The sequence below is a fragment of the Erpetoichthys calabaricus genome, chromosome 12 (genome assembly GCF_900747795.2).
Source record: "Erpetoichthys calabaricus chromosome 12, fErpCal1.3, whole genome shotgun sequence".
Taxonomy (NCBI): Eukaryota; Metazoa; Chordata; class Cladistia; order Polypteriformes; family Polypteridae; genus Erpetoichthys; species Erpetoichthys calabaricus.
This window is the reverse complement of record NC_041405.2, coordinates 145,981,717-146,004,542: the sequence shown is the minus strand read 5'-3', so window position 1 is coordinate 146,004,542 and position 22,826 is coordinate 145,981,717. Positions and strand designations below refer to the sequence as shown.

Below are 22,826 nucleotides of genomic sequence, written 5' to 3'. Positions count from 1 at the left end.
AGGGTTGAGGAATTGTAATAATATCTGGGTGAAGTCCATCTGTATTAGTGAGTGTACAATGTTCTAGTTGTAATAACCAATTGTTATATTCGGGATCTGGAAATCGCATGTTTTGTACCAAGTGTATCTTTAGAAAGCAATGCCAATTGTTCGCGTAACATTTTTTGTTCCGCGGTTTTAGAAGCGCGCCGAGGTGAATTTTTTTTTTTGATGCGGGTTCGTGTTTGTGGTCCCGTTACTCGAGCCGTCTAGTTTTGTATCCGTGATCGTGAATTGATGACTTGTTTGATCTTTATCGTTAGGAATATGGATAAGTAATAAGTAGGATCGAACTCACTGTTAATATGCGGACTGTTCGTTTCTTCGTATTATCACCAATCAGGTCTCGCGTCTGTATATGTATTGTAGTTCGGTCTCGTGTTGTTTATATGACGTCGTCGCGTATTTTAAGGTGGACTGAATAATAGCTGAGCGCATGGCATGTGGAGCAATAGGTAAGCACTGTCTAAAATCTACTCCTAATAAAAGTACCTTTCCTCCAAAGGGAATATTATTATTCATCAACGCAATGCCAATTGTCCGCGTATTTTAAGGTGGACTGAACAATAGCTGAGCGCATTGTAAGTGGAGAAATAGTTAAGCACTGTCTAAAATCTCCTCCTAATAAAAGTACCTTTCCCGCAAAGGGAATATTATTATTCATCAACGTTTGTAGAAGTTTATCAATGGTGTTGAGTAAGTGACTGGATGCCATTGTACATTCATCTATAATTAATAGTGTGGCAAGACGGATGTCACGTGTATTGTTACTGTGCATTGTCATAGTGGATACCGATGTTTCTGTGATTGGGACCGGTATTTGGAATAAGGAGTGACATGTGTTTTTGGAGCCGAGACATTTTTTCTTCCGTGGTTTCAGAAGCGCTTTGTAGGTGCCGACGTGATTTGTGCATATTTGCGTTCTTGATTTGTTTCAGGGTGCACTGTTCCAATGCGATGTAATATGTGTCCACATACGCGAAAGCAGTATGGGTCATTGCCTTTTGGTGACCTGATATTTACTCCGGTAGATGCAAAATCAAATGAACTATTGTAGGATGTAATGCAGTTCATAAAGTTTTTACTTTCAGGTACTTCGTTAGTTAGAAGCTTCTGTAGATATGCAGGATATGAATGTAAAGGAGGCAGTGTAATTTGACCCTTTTGATAACAACGTGTAAATTCATTACTTGTATTGCAAGTTGTTTCTTCAGGGAAGTTAAATGAATGACAATGATTGCAAATGACATTCATTAATCCCAATGAATTTTCATGAAAAGTGGACTTATTATTGAACGCGCTGTCAGCTAACTGGCGCAATCGTTAGTGTGGTCGTGGGTCTGAATCGTCCTTTTTGTGTACGTTTCGCGTGCTATGTCCGTAGTCTGTCCCGTTTCGTGTCCAATGGGCTTTGTGTGGCGCTCGCGGCTTGTTTTTTTTTGTGTGCTGGGGGCTTGTTGCCTAAGTTTTTATTTCTGTTAGTGGAGGGGGTGTTTGTATGTCGTGGGGCTGAATCGTCCTTTTTGTGTGCGAACCGTTTCATGTGCTATGTGTGCCTGCGTGTGACTCCTTTGTTTTTGGTGTCCTAGGGGCGCGTGGCCTCATTTCTTATTTCAGTTACTGGAGGGGGGCTTTGGGTATCGTGGGTCTCAATCCTCTTCTTTGTGTGTGTCCCGTTTCGTGTGCAATGGCTTCGTGCGTTTCTGTTGCATTCCATCCGGCCGGTTTCCGTTGCTTGGTTCGGGAGTTGGGGGTTGTGGGGCGCCTGCACAGTACATCTTTTGTGGCCACGGCCCATGGCCGGATGTCCCTGCGTCCATCCGGTTTAGCATTCTCAGTTAGTAATATGGATAGGGATGCTACAGGAGAGTGCTGCAATTCCAATAGCATCTTCCCATTTTATTTAACATAAATAACCTCAAATTATTGAGGAAAGTCTACATTTAAAACTCATATTCTTTGTTTTATTTCAATACAGTGGAACCTCGGTTTGCGAGTAACTTGGTTTACGAGTGTTTTGCAAGACGAGCAAAAATTTTTAATAAATTTTGACTTGATAAACGAGTGAGGTCTTGCAGTACGAGTAGTATGTATACGCTTTGTCTGCTGAGCGTCATGTGATCACAACTGATCTGATGGTTCTTCTCTCTCTTTCGCTGCGGGATTGTGGACAATCGTCTCCTATTCTCCGTCTGAGTTGGTGTGCCTTACTCATATAGTCAACATCCGTACGAGCGTATACGGTTTACTGCAGCATTAGCATTGTGACTGTGTGTGCGCGTGTGTTTGTGCGTGTGTGTGTGTGTGCGCGTGCGTGTGTGTGTGTGCTGTGACGTGAGAGTCCCCGTCTTGCACCCTAAAACATGAAGCTGAGTCTCAGTACTTTAGCAACACCAGCTTTATTCAGCTTGAAACAGCAACAGCGCAGTTATTTATTTATTTACTCTCCTATACACAAACACAGCAGTCAGGCAGGGCCCTGCGCATTTATAATATTCCTTGTTCCTTGTATCACCCATCGATGGCAGGCGCTTATAGCATGTCCGCGATCTTTTCGGATTCGCTTTTACAGCGAACTGCTACAGCGCTGGGAGACTGCAATTGCTTTGGGACGCTCTTCCACGTGTCATCCCATTGGGTGGAATCCCACAAGAGTAGAAACTCACTCACACCAGCCATGATTCTTTTCAAAGGTAAAGTGCAGGTTAATTTGTTTTATGTATTTTTACTTTATATTTTGTATTAATTATTTTTATATGAATATTTTTGGGTTGTGGAACAAATCATCTGAGTTTCCATTATTTCTTATGGGGAAATTCAATTTGATATACGAGTGCTTTGGACTACGAGCACGTTTCCGGAACAAATTATGCTCGCAAACCGAGGTTCAACTGTACCATTATGCTTGGAAGAGATACACACTAATAACAATTGAGTCACTCTCTAATGCATATGGACTGTACTGCAAATAAATAAATATTTAAAGTCATTTGCCATGCACAAATTTTCCTCACCTGCCTCGTGGCCTCTCCTCTGATCTCTGTGGTTTCTTCTCCTTAGGCTCCCTTTCTTTCTTTGGTCTCCCCTTCTTGGCAGGTTCTGGTCGCTTTACGGACTTCTTCACCTAAAATACCCAGGCACCATTGGAATTATTACTATTTAAATGACAGGTAATCCAAGGCCTAGGTAAGAGCCTCAGCTAACTATTACACTGCTCCACTGACACACATCATTACTGTATGGCTAAATCCTCTAAACAAGCAAGATCAGCAATACCAGAAATCAGGATTTGTGTAGTCAGTGGACATAAAGCGACTATATTAAACAATATAAAATGTTGCTTAAAGCTGCCTTGATTGCGTACACAAGAACAAATGGCCTACACTTACAGGTGATGTTTATATTAAATATACAGAGTATTGCAACTACCAAGTGGCCATTTTATTATTCCTCCACTTATTTTGAAACAAAACGTGGAATCAATAAGATGTTGTAAGTGAAGCACATAGATGCTGTGTCAAGCCTAGCCAAGTCTGATGTGCCCAACAGTTTTTGTAGTTTTGATGATGGTGAATCTCAACTTGGAACACTGTCTTCCATCTTGCTTTGCCAATGCTTGTCTAAACTGAGATCTGGTAACTGCAATAAGATCTGCTCTCCTAGATGTCTATTGAAAAATGGCTGGATTTCTTTAGCCTATTTACTGTTGTCATGGACTGGTGCATCTTATCGGCAATGATATGGAAACATCCAATGGTATCCTAACACTGTTCTACTTATATGATGGCAGCCAAAGCCAATCTGTGTCATTAAAATACACTTCACCTTAACTCCCATTATTGCTCTGAGCTGCACATGCTGTACATGACCTGCTTTAAATATAGCTACCCAAACTTGTATGAGCTGGCAAACACACTGTAAGGGCCTATAATTAAGCTGCCAAAAAATTAATATTTTGAATCCCACAAATGTAAGTGTATAACCATCCATCCATCCATCCATTGTCTCCCGCTTATCCGAGGTTGGGTCGCGGGGGCAACAGCTTGAGCAGAGATGCCCAGACTTCCCTCTCCCCGGCCACTTCTTCTACCTCTTCCGGGAGAATCCCAAGGCGTTCCCAGGCCAGTCGAGAGACATAGTCCCTCCAGCATGTCCTGGGTCTTCCCCGGGGCCTCCTCCCGGTTAGACGTGCCCGGAACACCTCACCAGGGAGGCGTCCAGGAGGCATCCTGATCAGATGCCCGAGCCACCTCATCTGACTCCTCTCGATGCGGAGGAGCAGCGGCTCTACTCTGAGCCCCTCCCGGATGACTGAGCTTCTCACCCTATCTTTAAGGGAAAGCCCAGACACCCTGCGGAGGAAACTCATTTCAGCCGCTTGTATTTGCGATCTCGTTCTTTTGGTCACTACCCATAGTTCATGACCATAGGTGAGGGTAGGAACATAGATCGACTGGTAAATTGAGAGCTTCGCCTTGCGGCTCAGCTCCTTTTTCACCACGACAGACTGATGCAGACCCCACATTACTGCGGATGCCGCACCGATCCGCCTGTCGATCTCACGCTCCATTCTTCCCTCACTCGTGAACAAGACCCCGATATACTTGAACTCCTCCACTTGGGGCAGGATCTCGCTACCAACCCTGAGAGGGCACTCCACCCTTTTCCAGCTGAGGACCATGGTCTCGGATTTGGAGGTGCTGATTCTCATCCCAGCCGCTTCACACTCGGCTGCGAACCGATCCAGAGAGAGCTGAAGATCACGGCCTGAAGAAGCAAACAGGACAACATCATCTGCAAAAAGCAGTGACCCAATCCTGAGCCCACCAAACCGGACCCCCTCAACGCCCTGGCTGCGCCTAGAAATTCTGTCCATAAAAGTTATGAACAGAATCGGTGACAAAGGGCAGCCCTGGCGGAGTCCAACTCTCACTGGAAACGGGTTCGACTTACTGCCGGCAATGCGGACCAAGCTCTGGCACCGATCGTACAGGGACCGAATAGCCCTTATCAAGGGGGCTGGTACCCCATACTCTCGGAGTACCCCCCACAGGATTCCCCGAGGGACACGGTCGAATGCCTTTTCTGAGTCCACAAAACACATGTAGGCTGGTTGGGCAAACTCCCATGCACCCTCTAGGACCCTGCTAAGGGTATAGAGCTGGTCCACTGTTCCGCGACCAGGACAAAAACCACACTGTTCCTCCTGAATCCGAGGCTCGACTATCCGACGGACCCTCCTCTCCAGGACCCCTGAATAGACTTTTCCAGGGAGGCTGAGGAGTGTGATCCCTCTGTAGTTGGAATACACCCTCTGATCCCCTTTCTTAAAGAGGGGGCCCACCACCCCGGTCTGCCAATCCAGAGGCACTGTCCCTGATGTCCATGCGATGTTGCAGAGGCGTGTCAACCAAGACAGTCCTACAACATCCAGAGCCTTGAGGAACTCCGGGCGTATCTCATCCACCCCTGGGGCCCTGCCACCAAGGAGTTTTTTGACCACCTCGGTGACCTCAGTCCCAGAGATGGGGGAGCCCACCTCTGAGTCCCCAGGCTCTGCTTCCTCATTGGAAGGCATGTTAATGGGATTGAGTAGGTCTTCGAAGTACTCCCCCCACCGACCCACAACGTCCCGAGTCGAGGTCAGCAGCGCACCATCCCCACCATATACAGTGTTGACACTGCACTGCTTCTCCTTCCTGAGACGCCGGCCAGATGGTGGACCAGAATCTCCTCGAAGCCATCTGAAAGTCGTTCTCCATGGCCTCCCCGAACTCCTCCCACGCCCGAGTTTTTGCCTCAGCAAACACCAAAGCCGCATTCTGCTTGGCCTGCCGGTACCTATCAGCTGCCTCCAGAGTCCCACAGGACAAAAGGGACCGGTAGGACTCCTTCTTCAGCTTGACGGCATCCTTCACCGCCGGTGTCCACCAACGGGTTTGGGGATTGCCGCCACGACAGGCACCGACCACCTTACGGCCACAGCTACTTCTGACAGGGGGCTCTGCCAGACGTTCCCAGCAGACCCTCACAACACGTTTGGGCCTACCACGCCTGACCGGCATCCTCCCCCACCATCGAAGCCAACTCACCACCAGGTGGTGATCAGTTGACAGCTCCGCCCCTCTCTTCACCCGAGTGTCCAAGACATGTGGCCGCAAGTCCGACGACACGAGCACAAAGTCGATCATCGAACTGAGGCCTAGGGTGTCCTGGTGCCAAGTGCACATATGAACACCCCTATGCTTGAACATGGTGTTCGTTATGGACAATCCGTGACGAGCACAGAAGTCCAATAACAGAACACCACTCGGGTTCAGATCGGGGGGGCCATTCCTCCCAATCACGCCCTTCCAGGTCTCACTGTCATTGCCCACGTGAGCATTGAAGTCTCCCAGCAGAACGAGGGAGTCTCCAGAAGGTATGCCCTCTAGCATCCCCTCCAGGGACTCTAAAAAGGGTGGGTACTCCGAACTGCTGTTCGGTGCATACGCACAAACAACAGTTAGGACCCGTCCCCCCACCCAAAGGCGAAGGGAGGCTACCCTCTCATCCACCGGGGTAAACCCCAATGTACAGGCTCCAAGTCGGGGGGCAATAAGTATACCCACACCTGCTCGGCGCCTCTCACCGGGGGCAACTCCAGAGTGGTACAGAGTCCAGCCCCTCTCAAGGAGATTGGTTCCAGAGTCCAAGCTGTGCGTCGAGGTGAGTCCGACTATATCTAGCCGGAACCTCTCAACTTCGCGCACTAGCTCAGGCTCCTTCCCCTTCAGAGAGGTGACATTCCACGTCCCAAGAGCCAGCTTCTGTAGCCGAGGATCGGACCGCCAAGGTCCCCGCCTTCAGCCACCACCCAACTCACACAGCACCCGACCTCCTTGGCCCCTCCCATAGGTGGTGAGCCCATGGGAAGGGGGACCCACGTTGCCTCTTCGGGCTGTGCCCGGCCAAGCCCCATGGGTGCAGGCCCGGCCACCAAGCGCTCACCATCGAGCCCCACCTCCAGGCCTGGCTCCAGAGTGGGGCCCCGGTGACCTGCGTCCGGGCGAGGGAAAACGCCGCCCAAAAGTGTTTTCCATCATAGGAGGTTTGTTTAATTAATATTTTGAATCCCACAAATGTAAGTGTGTAACAACAACAATAATTCTTTACATTTATATAACGCTTTTCTCACTACTACCAGCACTTTTCATAGTGAGTAGGGAGCCACTTCATCCACCACTAATGTGTAGCATCCACCTGGATGATGTGATGGCAGCCATTTTTTGTGCCAGTACACTCACCATGCTTTAGCGATTAGGTGGTGAAGTGGTAAGAGAGAAATAGCCAATTAGAGACAGGAGATAATTAGAAGGCCAGAATGACTAGACAGACAGACATACTTTGTTTGTCCCCAAGGGGAAATTAGACCTTTACAGAAGCGAAAAAAGAGAAAACAAAATATATAAATATACGGATTCAAAAGGATTCATCCGATTTCAAAGTGCCATGTTTTTAAATCCGTGAGGCACCTAGGAACCAATCACATACCAACTGAAAGAGGGGGTCATAGAGTTTCTGACTGTCACTGGAAGATGGCTCCCTTCAGTCTGAGAGGAGATGGCGACCCCTGAGCAGACAGCATTTTGCATTTTAGTAAGAGTGAATCCGTCATATCTGTGCAACGTGATTTTCATCAGAAGTATGGCAGTGAACCTCCAACAGCTCAAAGCATTCGTCTTGTGACTTTTTTCTGTGGGGGTACATTAAGGACTGGATGATACCCAAAACTGCATTGAAAGAGCCGTGAGTACAGTGACACCAGACATGCTCAATCGAGTATGGGATGAGTTTGACTATTGCGTTGTTGTCCGTACAGCTGGAGGAGGTCATATTGAGCACTTGTAAAATGATACAATAAACTTTATGCTCACCTAAACCATTTACAATTTACTACATTGTTCTGTAATGATTTACAAGTGAAATAAATCATTTTGAAATCGGATGAATCTTTTTGAATCACCCTGTATAAATAATAAACCAAACAACAATCCCCTAAGCACACAAGAACTTCTGGCTTGGATACTGGAGGGCATAGGAAGCAGTAAGATAGTCAGACCTGTCCAGATGTTCATCTGAAGGCCTTAGCATATGAATAAAGCAGGTCCAGCTTGTTGAGTCAGATAAAAAGAACATGCTGTTAGATGTTGGTTCAGAATTACTCATTGTTTAAAAGTAAACATCAACAGGATGAAGCAACCACTCCTCGACAGTAACGTGCACAAATTCAGTCGGATTTTCAAAGACTGGATCACACTTACCAGCTTTAATTGTAATGGGCTCACATCTCATTCATAAGTATCTTCTGATTTAACCACTGTCCTACATAAAATAGCTTCCAAAATACGTTTAAGCTGGTTCTCCGCAATAAACAAATGCCACCGTACTAGGAACGGTCTATGACTCGCAATAACACCTAAAAGTTCATCCCACTTATTTAAAAGCGACCGAACATTCCACATTTATGGAGACAGGCCAATATGAGATCTTTCCACGTTACTCTTATCCTTGCTCTGTAACGTTTCCATCTTCGGACATGTGGTTTCTGCGATAAGACACAATAGTCATCTGTGATTGCAGAGCTACCAGCCAAGTACGGGAACATTTCATATTTCCCTATTTATGTGCTCAGAGTCTTCTACATTCTCCAATGTTACAGACACAGGTAGCCATCAGATTCTTCCAAACTGCTTTGTTTACACTGTGATAAGTTTCAAATTCCCACCTCCATCCAAAAACCAGTTGATATGTGCTGACAGCAGGGGTCTGCATCTGTGATGGCAGCAGCATATCTTCAAATTAATAATTCATCTAAGATTAACAGTAATGAGCCAGAGGCCACATCTTAACGTTATCATTAAGAATAATTAAATAAACTGATAAATAATCTTAAAAAAAAAAAAAAAAAACAACAATTGGAGGCTACGGAGGGCAACTTAGCCTGGACATTGGGTTACACCCTACTCTTTACAAAGGATGCCCAGGGATCTTTTATGAACACAGAGAGTCAGGACCTCTGTTTTATGTCTCATCTGAAGGACGGCGCCATTTTTATGGCACAGTGTCCCCCTTCACTGCACTGGAACATTGGAATTCACATTCATACAACACGGTAAGCGCCCCCAGCTGACCTTACCAACAACTCTTCCAACAGTTTTTCCTAAATGGTCTCCCATCCAAGTACTGGCCGGGCCTGACCATGCTTAGCTTCAGGTAGAAGACCTCTTCTGAAGTGCAGGTAGTATGGCTGCTGACAACTGTATAAATAACATACACAAGGTACACCAAAAGAAAAGTCTCAATAAATCCATGAATGCCCTACTTAAATGGTTAGAATTCCAAAGATGCCTTAAAAAACAAAAAGAAAATGATGTATTTAAGTCATCTGAACATGTTTTTTTCCACAACAACATGTCATTCAGTCTAACACAGTATGCCAATTCCTAATCCTAATCAAATTCTGGACTCAAAAATGTTTAGTTGTAATTTAAAGATGTTCGTTCAAGAACACAAGACGGTAACTAGTTCCACGAAGATCTTTTTAACATTTGATATCTATTTTTATCTAGCTTCCATCTTTGATACAATGCTCTGGTTGGCAACCATAAGGTAAAGTAATAAATAGCAGGCATCAACTTTACTAATTCCTTTCTCCATCTAAAATAGAAGTGGGTAGAGTAGCCAAAAATTGTACTCAAGTAAGAGTAGCGTTACTTCAAAATAATATTACTCAATTAGAAATAAAAAGTAATCATCCACAAAATTACTCCAGTAAGAATAAAAAAGTATTTTGTGAAAAGACTACAAGTACTGAGTAACTGTTTGAATATAATAAATGATTTATTTCTTGGAAATGTTGTAATAAGACAGACAAAAATATAAATAATGTGCAAATTCTGCTATTCCCAAATAGTAAAATAAAAAATGAGTAAAAATAAATCACATCTTTACAAAATAAAGACGCACAAATAACACAAAGTTCCAAATCTCAGTTTTTCACAACAAAGCTTTTGAAGCCAATACCTACAGTAGGTAACATGTATGTTTGAACAGTGCAAACTACTTGCAGTGACAAGATAACCTGTACACTGACAGTATAATACTGTATATTCACTTTGTGGTGGAGTCGGTCCATAACTTCAAAAAAAAAAAAAAAGCCAGTTTCAAATCCATAAAGCCATGTCACTCTCCGTAGGCGCAATTGCACGACCGCAGGGAGTTAATGAGGTAGTTGGAGCGAGTCACACCTGCACATGCGGGTGCGATCGTTCTCAATTGCTTCATTGGCTTTCTGCGGCGTGTGATTAAGGCCCAAGGAGACAGGAGTGTGTATATACGGGTCGGCACAAAAAAAAAAAAAAGAAGGGGGAATCAAAGAAAAGGAGAAAAGAAAACAGTCTGTAGGGGACCGGCATCGTCACACACTTGCCCTCCAAATAGCATAGCTGATAGAAAATAACATTGGAACAAGGCAGCTTGTGCACGTACAAGAAGTCTCACTTTACCATGACTGTCTGTGTCTATGCATGTTTGGTTAAAACCTGCTTGTTCTTCACTCAGTGAGGTGATGGTTAAGTTTCAGCAGGAGTTGGCTCTCAAGGTTCTTGCAGTGAAGCTGTGACCGTTTAGTAGTGAACAGGAGCCCCGCATGACTAAAAGTCTCTCACAGGCTGCAGACGCCGGAAGTTTGTGTGTGGTCAGGTGACTGCATGGCTACATCCGATTGGTGAAACGAAGTCATGTGATTATTGTCGCTACGTTTGATTGGTGAAACGCAGTCATGTGATTATTGTTGCTACGTCTAATTGGTGAAACAGTCATGCAGTAGCTCCACTGGCGACTTCTCTCTGGCAAAAATACAGCGTATATAATGGAAAAAAAGTAACAATTCGAGTGTTGCCCAATGTAGCAGAGCAAGAGTAGCGTTTCTTCTTCACAAATGTACTCAAGTAAAAGTAAAAAGTATGGTGCAGTAAAACTACTCTTAGAAGTACAATTTTTTTTTTTTTTTAAAGTTACTCAAGTAACGGAGTAAATGTAACTCGTTACTACCCACCTCTGGTCTTAAATACCCAGGCCATGTCTTCAATTATTGTTGCTTTCCTATCATTCAAAAGTTCAACTCCTTCAAATTAGCTCATACCCTGTGGTCCTGGAATAATTCTAATAGCTCTTCTCAAGAGTTTCTCTAGTGCTGTTAGTTCTTGCAATATGGACACCAAAACTGTACCCATTCCTCCTAATGTGACTGCACAGGTCCTTTAAGCAATCTCTACTCCACATAGCATTTTGTAGAACTCCACATGCCATTAGCTTTGTTAATTGTGTCTGGTGGAAAGTGGAATATTCCACAAGGACTCAAGGATTTTCAGTGTGTGATTCAAACTATAAAACCTTCAATTCTGGGGTATATCTAGAGTTTTCTATATTACATGTAAATATTTTTAAAATTTACTGTCAGTACATATCTACTCCTATATGAATTCTTTCTGATTCATATGCAATCATTTAGCCAAATGAACCGCATTTGCTAAAACAACTTATACATTAATAGATATTGTAATACAAGCAGCTGGCCTTTAAATGATAAATTAAATTCAGGCCCCAGTGGCTCATAATGTAATTCTCAGAAAGGCATTTAACTTGCTAATATGCCAAAAGTACAAACTGAATAATAAATGTGTATAAATGTGATTTTTAATTTGCATTAGATAAATGTGTTAAAGCCTGTAAGTAAAATACAGTATTACATACACGGAACTATTGTTTGCAGCATTAAATTTATCTAATGGCAAGGATTTGAGGAAGCATGATGGTGGTGTGGTACCGCTGCTAGCTCACAATAAAATAGGCCATGGTTCACATCGTGGGTGTTCCCTGCATACATTTTACATGTTCTCCCTGGAGGCTACGGCTTCTCCCCACAATCCAAAGACATGCAGATTAGCTGAACTGCCATTTCTAAATTGGCCTTGGTGTGTGTGCCCATGTGCCTGTGGGTGTTCTCCCTGTGATGGTTTGGCACCCTGTCCAGAGATTATTTCTGTCTTGTGCCCGATAATTGCTGGGATAGGCTCTAGTTTTCCTATGACCCTGCCTAGAATACCATTTAGATAAAAGGAAGGATGAATAAATATGAGTTAGTATCAAATATGATTTATGAAACACTGAAGTGGTCAAAATCATACCATTACCATAAATTATATAATTAGGAAAAAAAAAACTTTACAAAAATGTATTTTGAAATAAAGACACAAATATAATCACTGTATTGTGAAAATAGTCATTATGAATTAGGAAAAAAAAAATTATAAAAATGTATTTTGAAATAAAGATACAAATATAATCACTGTACTGTGAAAATAGTCATTATGAATTTAGCTCTCTTAATAATGAAGTAAATTTGATTTTTGAAACAAAGCGACACCTTGATTTATTTACCAATTTAGTTTATACACACCAGCTCAGGAGATGACAAATACCTGAATAAACTGATCACAAAGACCCCAATACCTTACAGCACTGACACTGGTCTCAGTGAAGGAAGTGTCAGGAAAAGAGGATGATGGCCAAATTAGAATCAATAACAATTAATGCCGTCCATCCCTTCTGTATTCTGGATGATGTAAATAAAGCAACTCATTCACCACATTGTGCCTGCCAACAGATATCCATCAGCTTGCACGATACCTCCTCCCACTGTGCCGCCCATCTTCATCCAAGCCAGTTATAATAAATACACTGGCACAAACACTATATTTCAAGTCAAGTAAATTATCATTTGTCCATACAATAATGAAATTCATACTAGCATGTTTCCTTGGAACAGCTGGCAAAAATACAAAAGCTTATATATATTTGCTAAGGAGTAGACAATAATCATTTGGAATCTTGCAGGCACTACAGTCTGTAAACAACTTTTCTGGACATAATCCAGTGCGAGCAATGCAATGATTGGCACTCTGAGAGACACTGTTTTAATCCTACATATTTTGCAAATTTTCCTTCTCAAGCTTATGCAAAATTTCTTTTATTGTTATCAACATTATAATCTTAGAATAGAATGACCAAACATTTTATAACTCAGTGTTAGATAGGAGAAATTCTTTTCCTAAGGCAACTGAAGAAGAACCACATAAAGTACCATCGTCAATATAGTGTTTTTCACATACTTTTTGTGATCAAAGCCTTTAGGCAGAGCTGCCCATCACTAAAGCAGCTAGCCAATTATCACTGTGTAACATCACAAGGTAAGGAGTCAAATGTGTGCCTTTTACCATAAAGAACGGCCTGTCACAGATTAGAAGAGAGACAACAATGACAGAGTTCTAAATTCCATCAGCGAGATTTCATCACCTGGACATTGAAGACCCCATCCATGCATCAGGCCAATTCCTGAATCTAAAGTCCATCCACCTCTGACACAGATGTTATTTTTATCTTTACAGAAAACACTGCTTAAGCTCTCTGAATTTAAAGTAAGAGAATGTTAGGACTATACATAGAAAAAACTGAATAATGGTGAAGTTTCTATCACTTATTTCACTTGCTATTTTTCTATTTTAATAAATACTGCTTAGCTTTTAAAGTTACATGCTTTATCTACATATCTTAAGTGATTAAAATAAATATAAGGCACTTAGTATAGGGAGATTATTGCTTTCTTTCCCAAAGGATTAGCAGACAGAGGGAGATGTCCCAACAGAGGACCACACACTGAGAGTTGCGCACTGCTGTTTGGTAAGTGGCACTGCCAAAAGTGTATTAGCCTCCATGTGTCAAGGATATTCTCGGGGGATCAAGGCTTGTCAACCATTAGGTCTACATTACATTCTTGAATACCAGTGTCTTATTCATTCTGAGTACTGAGATGTGATAGTCAGTGCTTAACTGGACAGGGTTTGTGTGTGTGTGTGTGTGTGTGTGTTAAGATTAGGGTGGGACAGTAGACCGATCAATAAAGAACTTGGAGAGTTCCACCAACCCTATGATAATAATATTTTTTTATTACATTATATCATACATTGTGTATAGTTCAGAGTCTTGCTTTCATATATTATATATATATATATATATATATATAATATATATATATATATATATATATATATATAAATATATATATATATATATATATATATATAAATAAACATATATATATATATATATATATATATATATATATATATATATATATATATATATATATATAAATATATATAAATATATATAAATATATAATATATATAAATATATATAAATATATATATATATATATATATATAAATATATATATATATAAATATATATATATATATATATAATATATAAATATATATATATATATATATATATAAATATAAATATATATATATATATATATATAAATATAAATATATATATATATATAATATATATATATATATATATATAATATATATATATATATATATATATAATATATATATATATATATATATATATAAATATATATATATATATATATATATAAATATATATATATATATATATATATAAATATATATATATATATATATATATATATATATATATATATATATATATATATATATATATATATATATATATATATATATAAATATATATATATATATATATATATATATATATATATATATATATATATATATATATATATATATATATAAATATATATATATATATAATATTAATATATATATATATATATATAAATTATATATATATATATATATATATATATATATATATATATATATATATATATATATATATATATATATATATATATATATATATATAAATATATATATATATATATATATAAATATATCCATCGCGGATTTTATATGTAAGCATATTTAAATATATATCGCGGATTTTTTGCTGGTTCGCGGATTTCTGCAGACAATGGGTCTTTTAATTTCTGGTACATGCTTCCTCAGTTGGTTTGCCCAGTTTATTTCATACAAGGGACGCTATTTGCAGATGGCTGAGAAGCTACCCAACTTACTTTTCTCTCTCTCTCTTGCGCTGACTCTCTCTGATCCTGACGTACGGGGTTTGAGCAGGTGGGCTGTTCGCACACCTAGACTATACGGACGCTCGTCTAAAAATGCTGAAAGATTATCTTCACGTTGCTACCTTCTGTGTGCAGCTGCTTCGTGAAGCGACATGCTGCAAAGTGCTTCGCATACTTAAAAGCTCAAAGGGCACGTATTGTTTTCTCTCTCTCTCTCTCCCTCCCTCCCTACGGAGGGGGTGTGAGCTGCCGCCTTCAACAGCTTTGTGCCGCGGTGCTTCGCATACTTAAAAGCCAAACAGCCCTATTGATTTGTTTGCTTCACTCCTTTGAAGAGGAAAATATGTTTGCATTCTTTTAATTGTGAGACGGAACTGTCATCTCTGTCTTGTCATGGAGCACAGTTTAAACTTTTGAAAAAGAGACAAATGTTTGTTTGCAGTGTTTGAATAACGTTCCTGTCTCTCTACAACCTCCTGTGTTTCTGCGCAAATCTGTGACCCAAGCATGACAATATAAAAATAACCATATAAACATATGGTTTCTACTTCGCGGATTTTCTTATTTCGCGGGTGGCTCTGGAACGCAACCCCCGCGATGGAGGAGGGATTACTGTATATATATATATATATATATATATATATATATATATATATATATATATATATATATATATATAACTCCTAAGCCTAAAAGTGCAACGATTTTATGCAACATTTTTATGTCACTTTTTTTCATGCTTTAAATTGGGCTTTTTTTAAAAACTACATATAAATGTTTGGTATCATTCATTTCAGGATTTATGGAACTTTAATATGTTATGTTGTTAGATTTTAAGATTCTTATTCAGTTTTTAACTTATAAACTAAAATATCAGGAACTCACATCCCGCGAGACAAGATTTTGTGCCAACAGATTTAACCATGCCTGGGGCCAGAAATAAAAGACAAAGAATAGATGACAAAGACAGCTGCTGTACAGGCTTTTAAATGTTTGAATCAGCACACGAGAACATCAAGCAGCAGCAAAGAGGAGGAAAAAAAAAAAAAAAAAAAAAACGGTACTTGTTTCCAAATTTATCACCGTTTAAGAGAGGTTTCAGAGGAGCGGCCGCGTCAACAAACAGAAAATATTACTTGGGGAAATAAAGGAACAGTGAAAAGAGATTCAATATTCAGGTGCTCTTCAAAACGGTGGCTACTGCTGGGGGGATAGGCGAGCAAAGGGCAGATCACATGTGAGGGCTACAGCAGCAGCAGCTGCTCAAGCAAAGACGAGTTTAAAAAAAAAAAAAAAAGTATTTGTTTCCCATTCTATCACCGTGTAAGAGGGGTTTCGGAGAGGACAGTGTGTGTGTGTGTGCATATATATATATAATTTGGCATTTGCATATTTTCATGCACAAATCCAAGATTTATTAAAACAAAGACGAACCCTAGACAAGGATTCAAATGGAGGACTCAACCTGCACTAATCACTGCTCAAAAAGCATCTGAATCAGTAACAACTATACTTGCATACATATTATTATCAGGAACTTTCTTGAATCAAGCGGAAAGTAAAAAAACAATTGCTAGTTCACAACTGAAATGATTTCTAGCAAGGCTGATCATAGTTTCCCTTCTTAATGTTGGTGGATCATTAATAAAAGCAGGTAACCTGCTCAAATGAGATATAAAGCAGCCAAGGAGGCCTACCAGACAACATACTACACACACAAGAGGAAAAAACAAAAAAAACAGCCAGCAACGAATATTAGGGATGTCGTAGGAAGATCAATGATTATTATCAGTTATAAAGTCTCTAAAGGTGAGGGGAAAAAATAAAAATCAAACCAAATATCCTACCTCTTTCTCAACCTCTGAATCAGAAGATGATTTTGCTGGGATGGGAGGTGGAGGTTTTTTCGTCTTCTTAGGCGGAGTTTTACGGCGCACCATATCATCTATGCTGGTATCACTGCTGCTGTCATTGTCCTCATTGCCACTGACTTTAGTACCTTTTGACTCCTTCTCTTTCTTCTTCTGTTCCTCCTCTTCTCTTTCTTGCTCTCGTAACCTTCGAACCTCTTCTTCTTGCTCTCGCCGCCGCTTCTCTTCCAGCTCTCTCTTCCGCTCCTCATCCCGTCGCTTCCACTCACTGATTCGGTCAACGTCACTATCACTGTCGCTGTAAATGAGTACAAATACTTGATCAGCAGTTCACTTGCAGTTTTGCCATTATTTTTATTGAGTGCCTCTAATGACAAACACTATCGGAAAACTTTGTGCCCACTACAAAATGACTTGCAGTGACATTTGCCATTATAAGCTATGCAAGCCACCTGATCCAGCCAAATGGCAGATTTGAACCTGCAGTAATTAGGTTTCAAGTGAAACCAAGATTCCGCTGCTTTACAGGGGATAAATAGCCTTTGAATTGAAACTAACTTTTTGACAACATGAATCAACGCACCATAAAATGATCACCGACTCACCTGTCACTACTGGAATCGGAAGGTGTTCTGGCAGGTGCTGGCACAGGTTTCCTGGCACGAGGCTTTGGGGGAGCTTTTGCAGCAGCTTAGGAGCAGAGGGAACAAGCATCAAGTAAAAAAATAAGTTAAAAATATGAGTGTAAACCAAATAGAAAAAAAAAGATGAAGGAAAACAATTAGAACACAGAGACAGATAAAAGAAAAGAAAAAAATAAGTTGACAGCAGTAAAAGGGAGGAAGATAATGAGAAAATAAGCAAGACAAAACAAGCAGAGGTGAAACAGATGACGCAGCAGTCAATAAAAAGGCAGATACATCAAAATTTGCAAAATAAGAATCTAATTATTAATGCTTCAATTGTTGAGGGTCAAAGTACACAAGAATAATTAATAGATTTGATAACTGTCATTTTTGAGTTGTCAGTCTACATTATCTGCATGAATGGGACGTTGGAGGAAAATATTTACTTAATGTCACTATGGACAAAGACTGTATAATGGTTAGTACTGCTGTCTTAATACATTTTATTTTTATTCGTAGGCACCTTTCTAAACACTCAAGGGCACGGAACAATAGATGAAAAACACATTATAAACAAAACTAAAATATAAAATTTAAAATCAGACAGAGCAATTGTAGTCAAAGAGAAAAAGCAGTCTTAAACAAATGAGTTTTAAGTTTAGATTTGAAAAGTGAGAATGAGTCAATATTTCTAAGTTTAGATGGTATCAAGTTCCAGAGCTGGGGAGCAGAACAATTGAATGGTCTGCTCCCCATGGTGGTAAGACGGACGAAGGGGACAGTCAAGTGGATGGAGGAAGAGGATCTAAGGGTGAGGGAGGGAATGGCAATATGGAGGAGGTCGGACAGATATGGAGGGGCAAGGTTGTGGATAGCCTTAAAAGTGAATGCGGAACCTTAACTGGAAGCCAGTGAAGCTGCTGCAAGATATGGTGAATAGAGGGGGTTCTAGTAATGATGCGGGCAGCTAAATTCTGGACCAGCTGAAGCTTATAAAGAGATTTGCGAGAAAGACCAAAGAAAAGGGAATTGCAATAATCCAGACGAGAGGTGACATGGCTATGAACAAGGAGAGCAGTGGTGTGGGGAGAATACGATTCATGTTACGCAGGTGGAAATATGTAGACCGGGAGATATTATTGATGTGGGACTGAAAAGATAGAGTACTGTCAAGGATGGCACCCAGACTCTTAACCTGTGGGGAACGTGAGACAGAGGAATTATCAATAACAAATGAAAGATGATCAGTTTTGGATAATGTTGATTTTGTACTAATGAGGAGAGCCTCAGTTTTGTCACTGTTTAATTTAAGAAAATTTGAAGAAAACCAGGATTTGATTTCTGCTATGCAATCAATAAGCGAGGAAGGTGGAAAGGAAGAAGTAGGTTTGCTAGTGAGGTAGAGCTGGGTGTCATCAGCGTAACAGTGGAAGCTAATGTTATAGTTACGAAAGATATTGCCAAGGTGAAGGAGGAAAATAATGAAAAGGAGGGGCCTCAGGACAGAGCCCACCTGAAGTAACAGCGGTGGGTTGGGATGTGAAAGTTTTAAGCTGAATGAACTGAGTGCGGCCTAAGAGATAGGATCTGAACCAATCTAGTGGAGTGTGGGTAATGCCAATTAAAGATAATCTGTTGAGAAGAGTAGTGAGACAAATAGTGTCAAAGGCCGCACTCAGATTAAGAAGGATGAGAATAGTAATTTAACCAGAATCAGCTGCCATAAGGAGTTCATTAGTAATTTTGATAAGTGCCATATGTAGCTCCAAAGTCCTGGATTCAAATGCTGATATAGGCATTGTTCGTTTTTAGCTTATACACTCCTTCATTGCCTGTGTGGACATTTCTCTTGAAAGACTGATTTACTCCCACATGCTTCTAATAGAGAGAGAGAGGATATGTAAATGAATATGTTCTGTGATGGACTGGTATCCTGTCCAGTATAGGTCAATGACTTAGGCAAGGCAGCAAAAAAGGGCTCAGGTCTCCAAGGAACATGCACTAGATTAGAAGAGTTAAAGAAATTAATGCATGATTGGTAATTTAATAATTAGGTTAATTAAACAATTTGGAGCTGGGTGGGAATAGAAAACCAGAGGAGATCAAGATCAGGATGGAAAGTACATCTATTAATGTCACTGCCTTCACACAACTCTGCCACAACTACTCTTACCTGGTTTCCGTCCACGGCGTACCACCTTCTTCACTGGTTTATCAGAATCCGACTCGGATTCAGACTTGGACTCAGATTTGGACTCCGACTTGGATTCTGAATCCGAGATAACAGAGGCTTTCTTTTTCACATCTTGTTGCTGCCTTTTTTCTTCTTCTTCCTCCTCTTCCACCACTTTTTTAGGAGATTCTGGTTCCGAATCGGATTTTGAATCAGATTCTGAATCAGAAGCCACTTTCTATTGAAAAGAAGTATACAAATAAAAATAAAAAAAAAAAACTATCGGAAAAAAAAATGAAATCTTTAAAAAAAAAAATGTATAATTATAAAATTTATCAGGATTCCCTCCCAATGAATCTAAACAACCATGTTTTGAATGCCTGTGTTGTTCCCAGAAGAGTGGAGGAAGGAAGTACAGGGAGCAGCTATGGTCCAGTTTGATAAACATTTGTTATAAGTGATATTTTTACCAAAATGGTATACAAATCAAAAGTACATGACAGTTACATATTGTGAACACTAGAGGGCACTGTCGCTGCTCTAACCCAACAGACAGTCACTGACAACCAAGTTAAAAGCACCACGAATTTGTTTTATTTATTTTAAACTAGCCGTCCACATAATAGTGAAACCGGACAGTGAGGAGGGTCCTGCCCAGCTCCCTACTCCGGACATCATGCTTCCTCCTCTCCTCGGCCCACAGCCTGTTTCACCTCAGTGGAAATATATCACTCCTGGAAGCGAACTATGATTGTTAGCACGATGAGAGAAGTCACAAAATCAACCACAATGTTCAAGAAAATGTTAGAAAAAAACCGATCTAAATCCGTTAAGTACTTTTCTCGTTCTCTAGCTAAGCGGAGGTAAGGTACACATCCCGAGGCTGGTGCGTGAGTGAGAAGGTCTCCGCCCCACTCACCTCAGCCCAATGTGTGTCTCTCAGATTCACGCACATAAATCAGTACCTCAAGCGAACTGAGATACTTAACGCGATGAGAAGTTGCAAAATCAACTGGAATGTTCAAGCAAACTATAGAAAAAAAAAACCCAATCTAAATCCGTCAAGTAGTTCTCTCATGAAAAGTGGACAGACATACAGACAGACTTTAGATTTTATATTATATATATATATATATATATATATATATATATATATATATATATATATATATATATATATATATATATATATATATAATTTCTCCACAGTGCTCTCCAGCCACCACAGTCACAGGTAAACAGGTAATAAAGCAGCACAAATCACACAATGTCTCCTTTTCTTTATCTTTTCTCCTTTACATCTCCAAGCAAGCACTATCCACCTCTTCCCGACTCAGGCTCACTGGCTGGGTTCATGGCAATCCTTTATATACTGTCTAATCCAGAAGTGCTTCGCCTCTTCTGCCCACATGGGCTGCCAGTACTTCCGGGTCAGGCAGATAATGTATATCTCACGGTTCATCCACAGCACCTCCTGGCGGCACCCATAGTATCCAAAAGGGTTGAGATACAGAGCCCTAAATCCCATGATGCCCTGTGGGAATCCGGGGCACTGATGTAAAATGGGGAAGCTGCTCTCTAATGTCTTGGGGGAGGCAGTGCCCTAAAAAAGCTGCCTTCCCCCATCCTTCCATATCCGGGACTTTCCGGCTGGGTTGAGCTGCTGGTCGTCCCTTACAATATTTATAAAGGTTATAAACAGTGAACCACGTAGTGAGGGTTGAACTGTCCACCTCGTGGTCCACATTCCAAATTCCAGTTATCACTAAGCCACGAAACCTTATCTGAAAGTACTTTATGATGGTGCTTACTGTGTTACCAAGTCTATTTTCATACAGCAAGCAAAATATGAAAATGTGTATTCACGACCAGCCACCCAATGGTTAATTAAAACTGTATTGAATAAAGTCACGTATTCAAGTGTAATGTAATACGTATGTTAAAAACTGAACAAGTAATGCAGCATAGACTTTACCTTCCTCCTGCCAGGTCCTGAAGTTCTCCTGGGAGCTCGAGCAGCAGGTTTTTTTTCAGGAGTGAAATCCTAATGAGTGTTAGGAAAAATGAAAAAACAAAAGATCACTCTAAAATGCTCAGAATTAGAAAACCAATACAGTCGACACAAGCTGTGAAGGCAGAGCATTTTCTCCCAATCTCTTAGAACAACCAACAAATGCTGTCAGCGCATCCAGTACTAACAATCAAACATTCTAATTCTGTCCTATCCAGTATGGAGCTTTACTGGTGCAATACCAACTCCAATAGATGGCTAAAAACACAAACAGATTACATTTGAAAAATTGTGCATGTCTCTGTGGTCTCTTTTCCCTCAGAAAATAAAAGATTCTAAGTATGCTTAAAAGAAAATTGCAGAATTAAAACCAAATCTTATCCTTTGGAACAATATTGCTTAAAGTAAAGAAAAAACAAAAATTTTTCAAATTGTCTGCCTGATTTAAAGTGTCGTTACCATTCGCACCATTGTGTGCAGCTCAAACAATCCTCTCCTTAAGCTTGCTGCAACACCTGAAAATTCACGGTGAAGTCTTGACCATTTCACACATCATTTCACAGAAACACATTGCTCTTCAAGATCCTTCATATTTCAACTTGCAAAAATAAAAAATAAAATAACTGACATGGTGTGATCGAGCAAGTAAGGATTTTAAAGGTCAAGGTCACCACCACACACCAGCACTAATCGCTAGTCTGCAATGTTGGTTCATTGCCATTTAAGAAGTTTGGTTTCTTTTTGGGCAGACTTCGAATAAATATGTGCCCAATGACTTTTCACAGCACTAGAACACTTGAACTTTTTCAACTCGGCTCATTCCTATTATACCCCACTAAAAACAAACTTTTTAGATAGCACTTTTTATACATAGAAATGCAGTTTTAAGTCTTTCCATACTTGATGTGCAGCCTAGACACATTATCAGTGATGTAACCTGGGGTCATTGTGTGTTTCAGGGCTTTCACCATCATACACTCTTCACCCAGGCGACCCAGCCAGGGATGATTAGCCCCAGACT

At 40.4% G+C, this 22,826-nt stretch overlaps 1 protein-coding gene across 1 annotated transcript in view; it reads right to left on the bottom strand.

The window, feature by feature from the left end:
• The window catches only part of hdgfl2 (HDGF like 2), a 71,470-nt gene that overhangs the window by 13,513 nt on the left and 35,131 nt on the right, over positions 1-22,826 (bottom strand). Inside the window, exons 6-10 of the mRNA XM_028816500.2 lie at positions 21,770-21,838; positions 19,795-20,032; positions 17,601-17,685; positions 16,972-17,293; positions 3,054-3,163 (exon numbers count right to left, since the gene is read on the bottom strand). Coding sequence (XP_028672333.1) covers positions 3,054-3,163; positions 16,972-17,293; positions 17,601-17,685; positions 19,795-20,032; positions 21,770-21,838 — 824 coding nt within the window. The remainder of the gene's footprint in view (positions 1-3,053; positions 3,164-16,971; positions 17,294-17,600; positions 17,686-19,794; positions 20,033-21,769; positions 21,839-22,826) is intronic.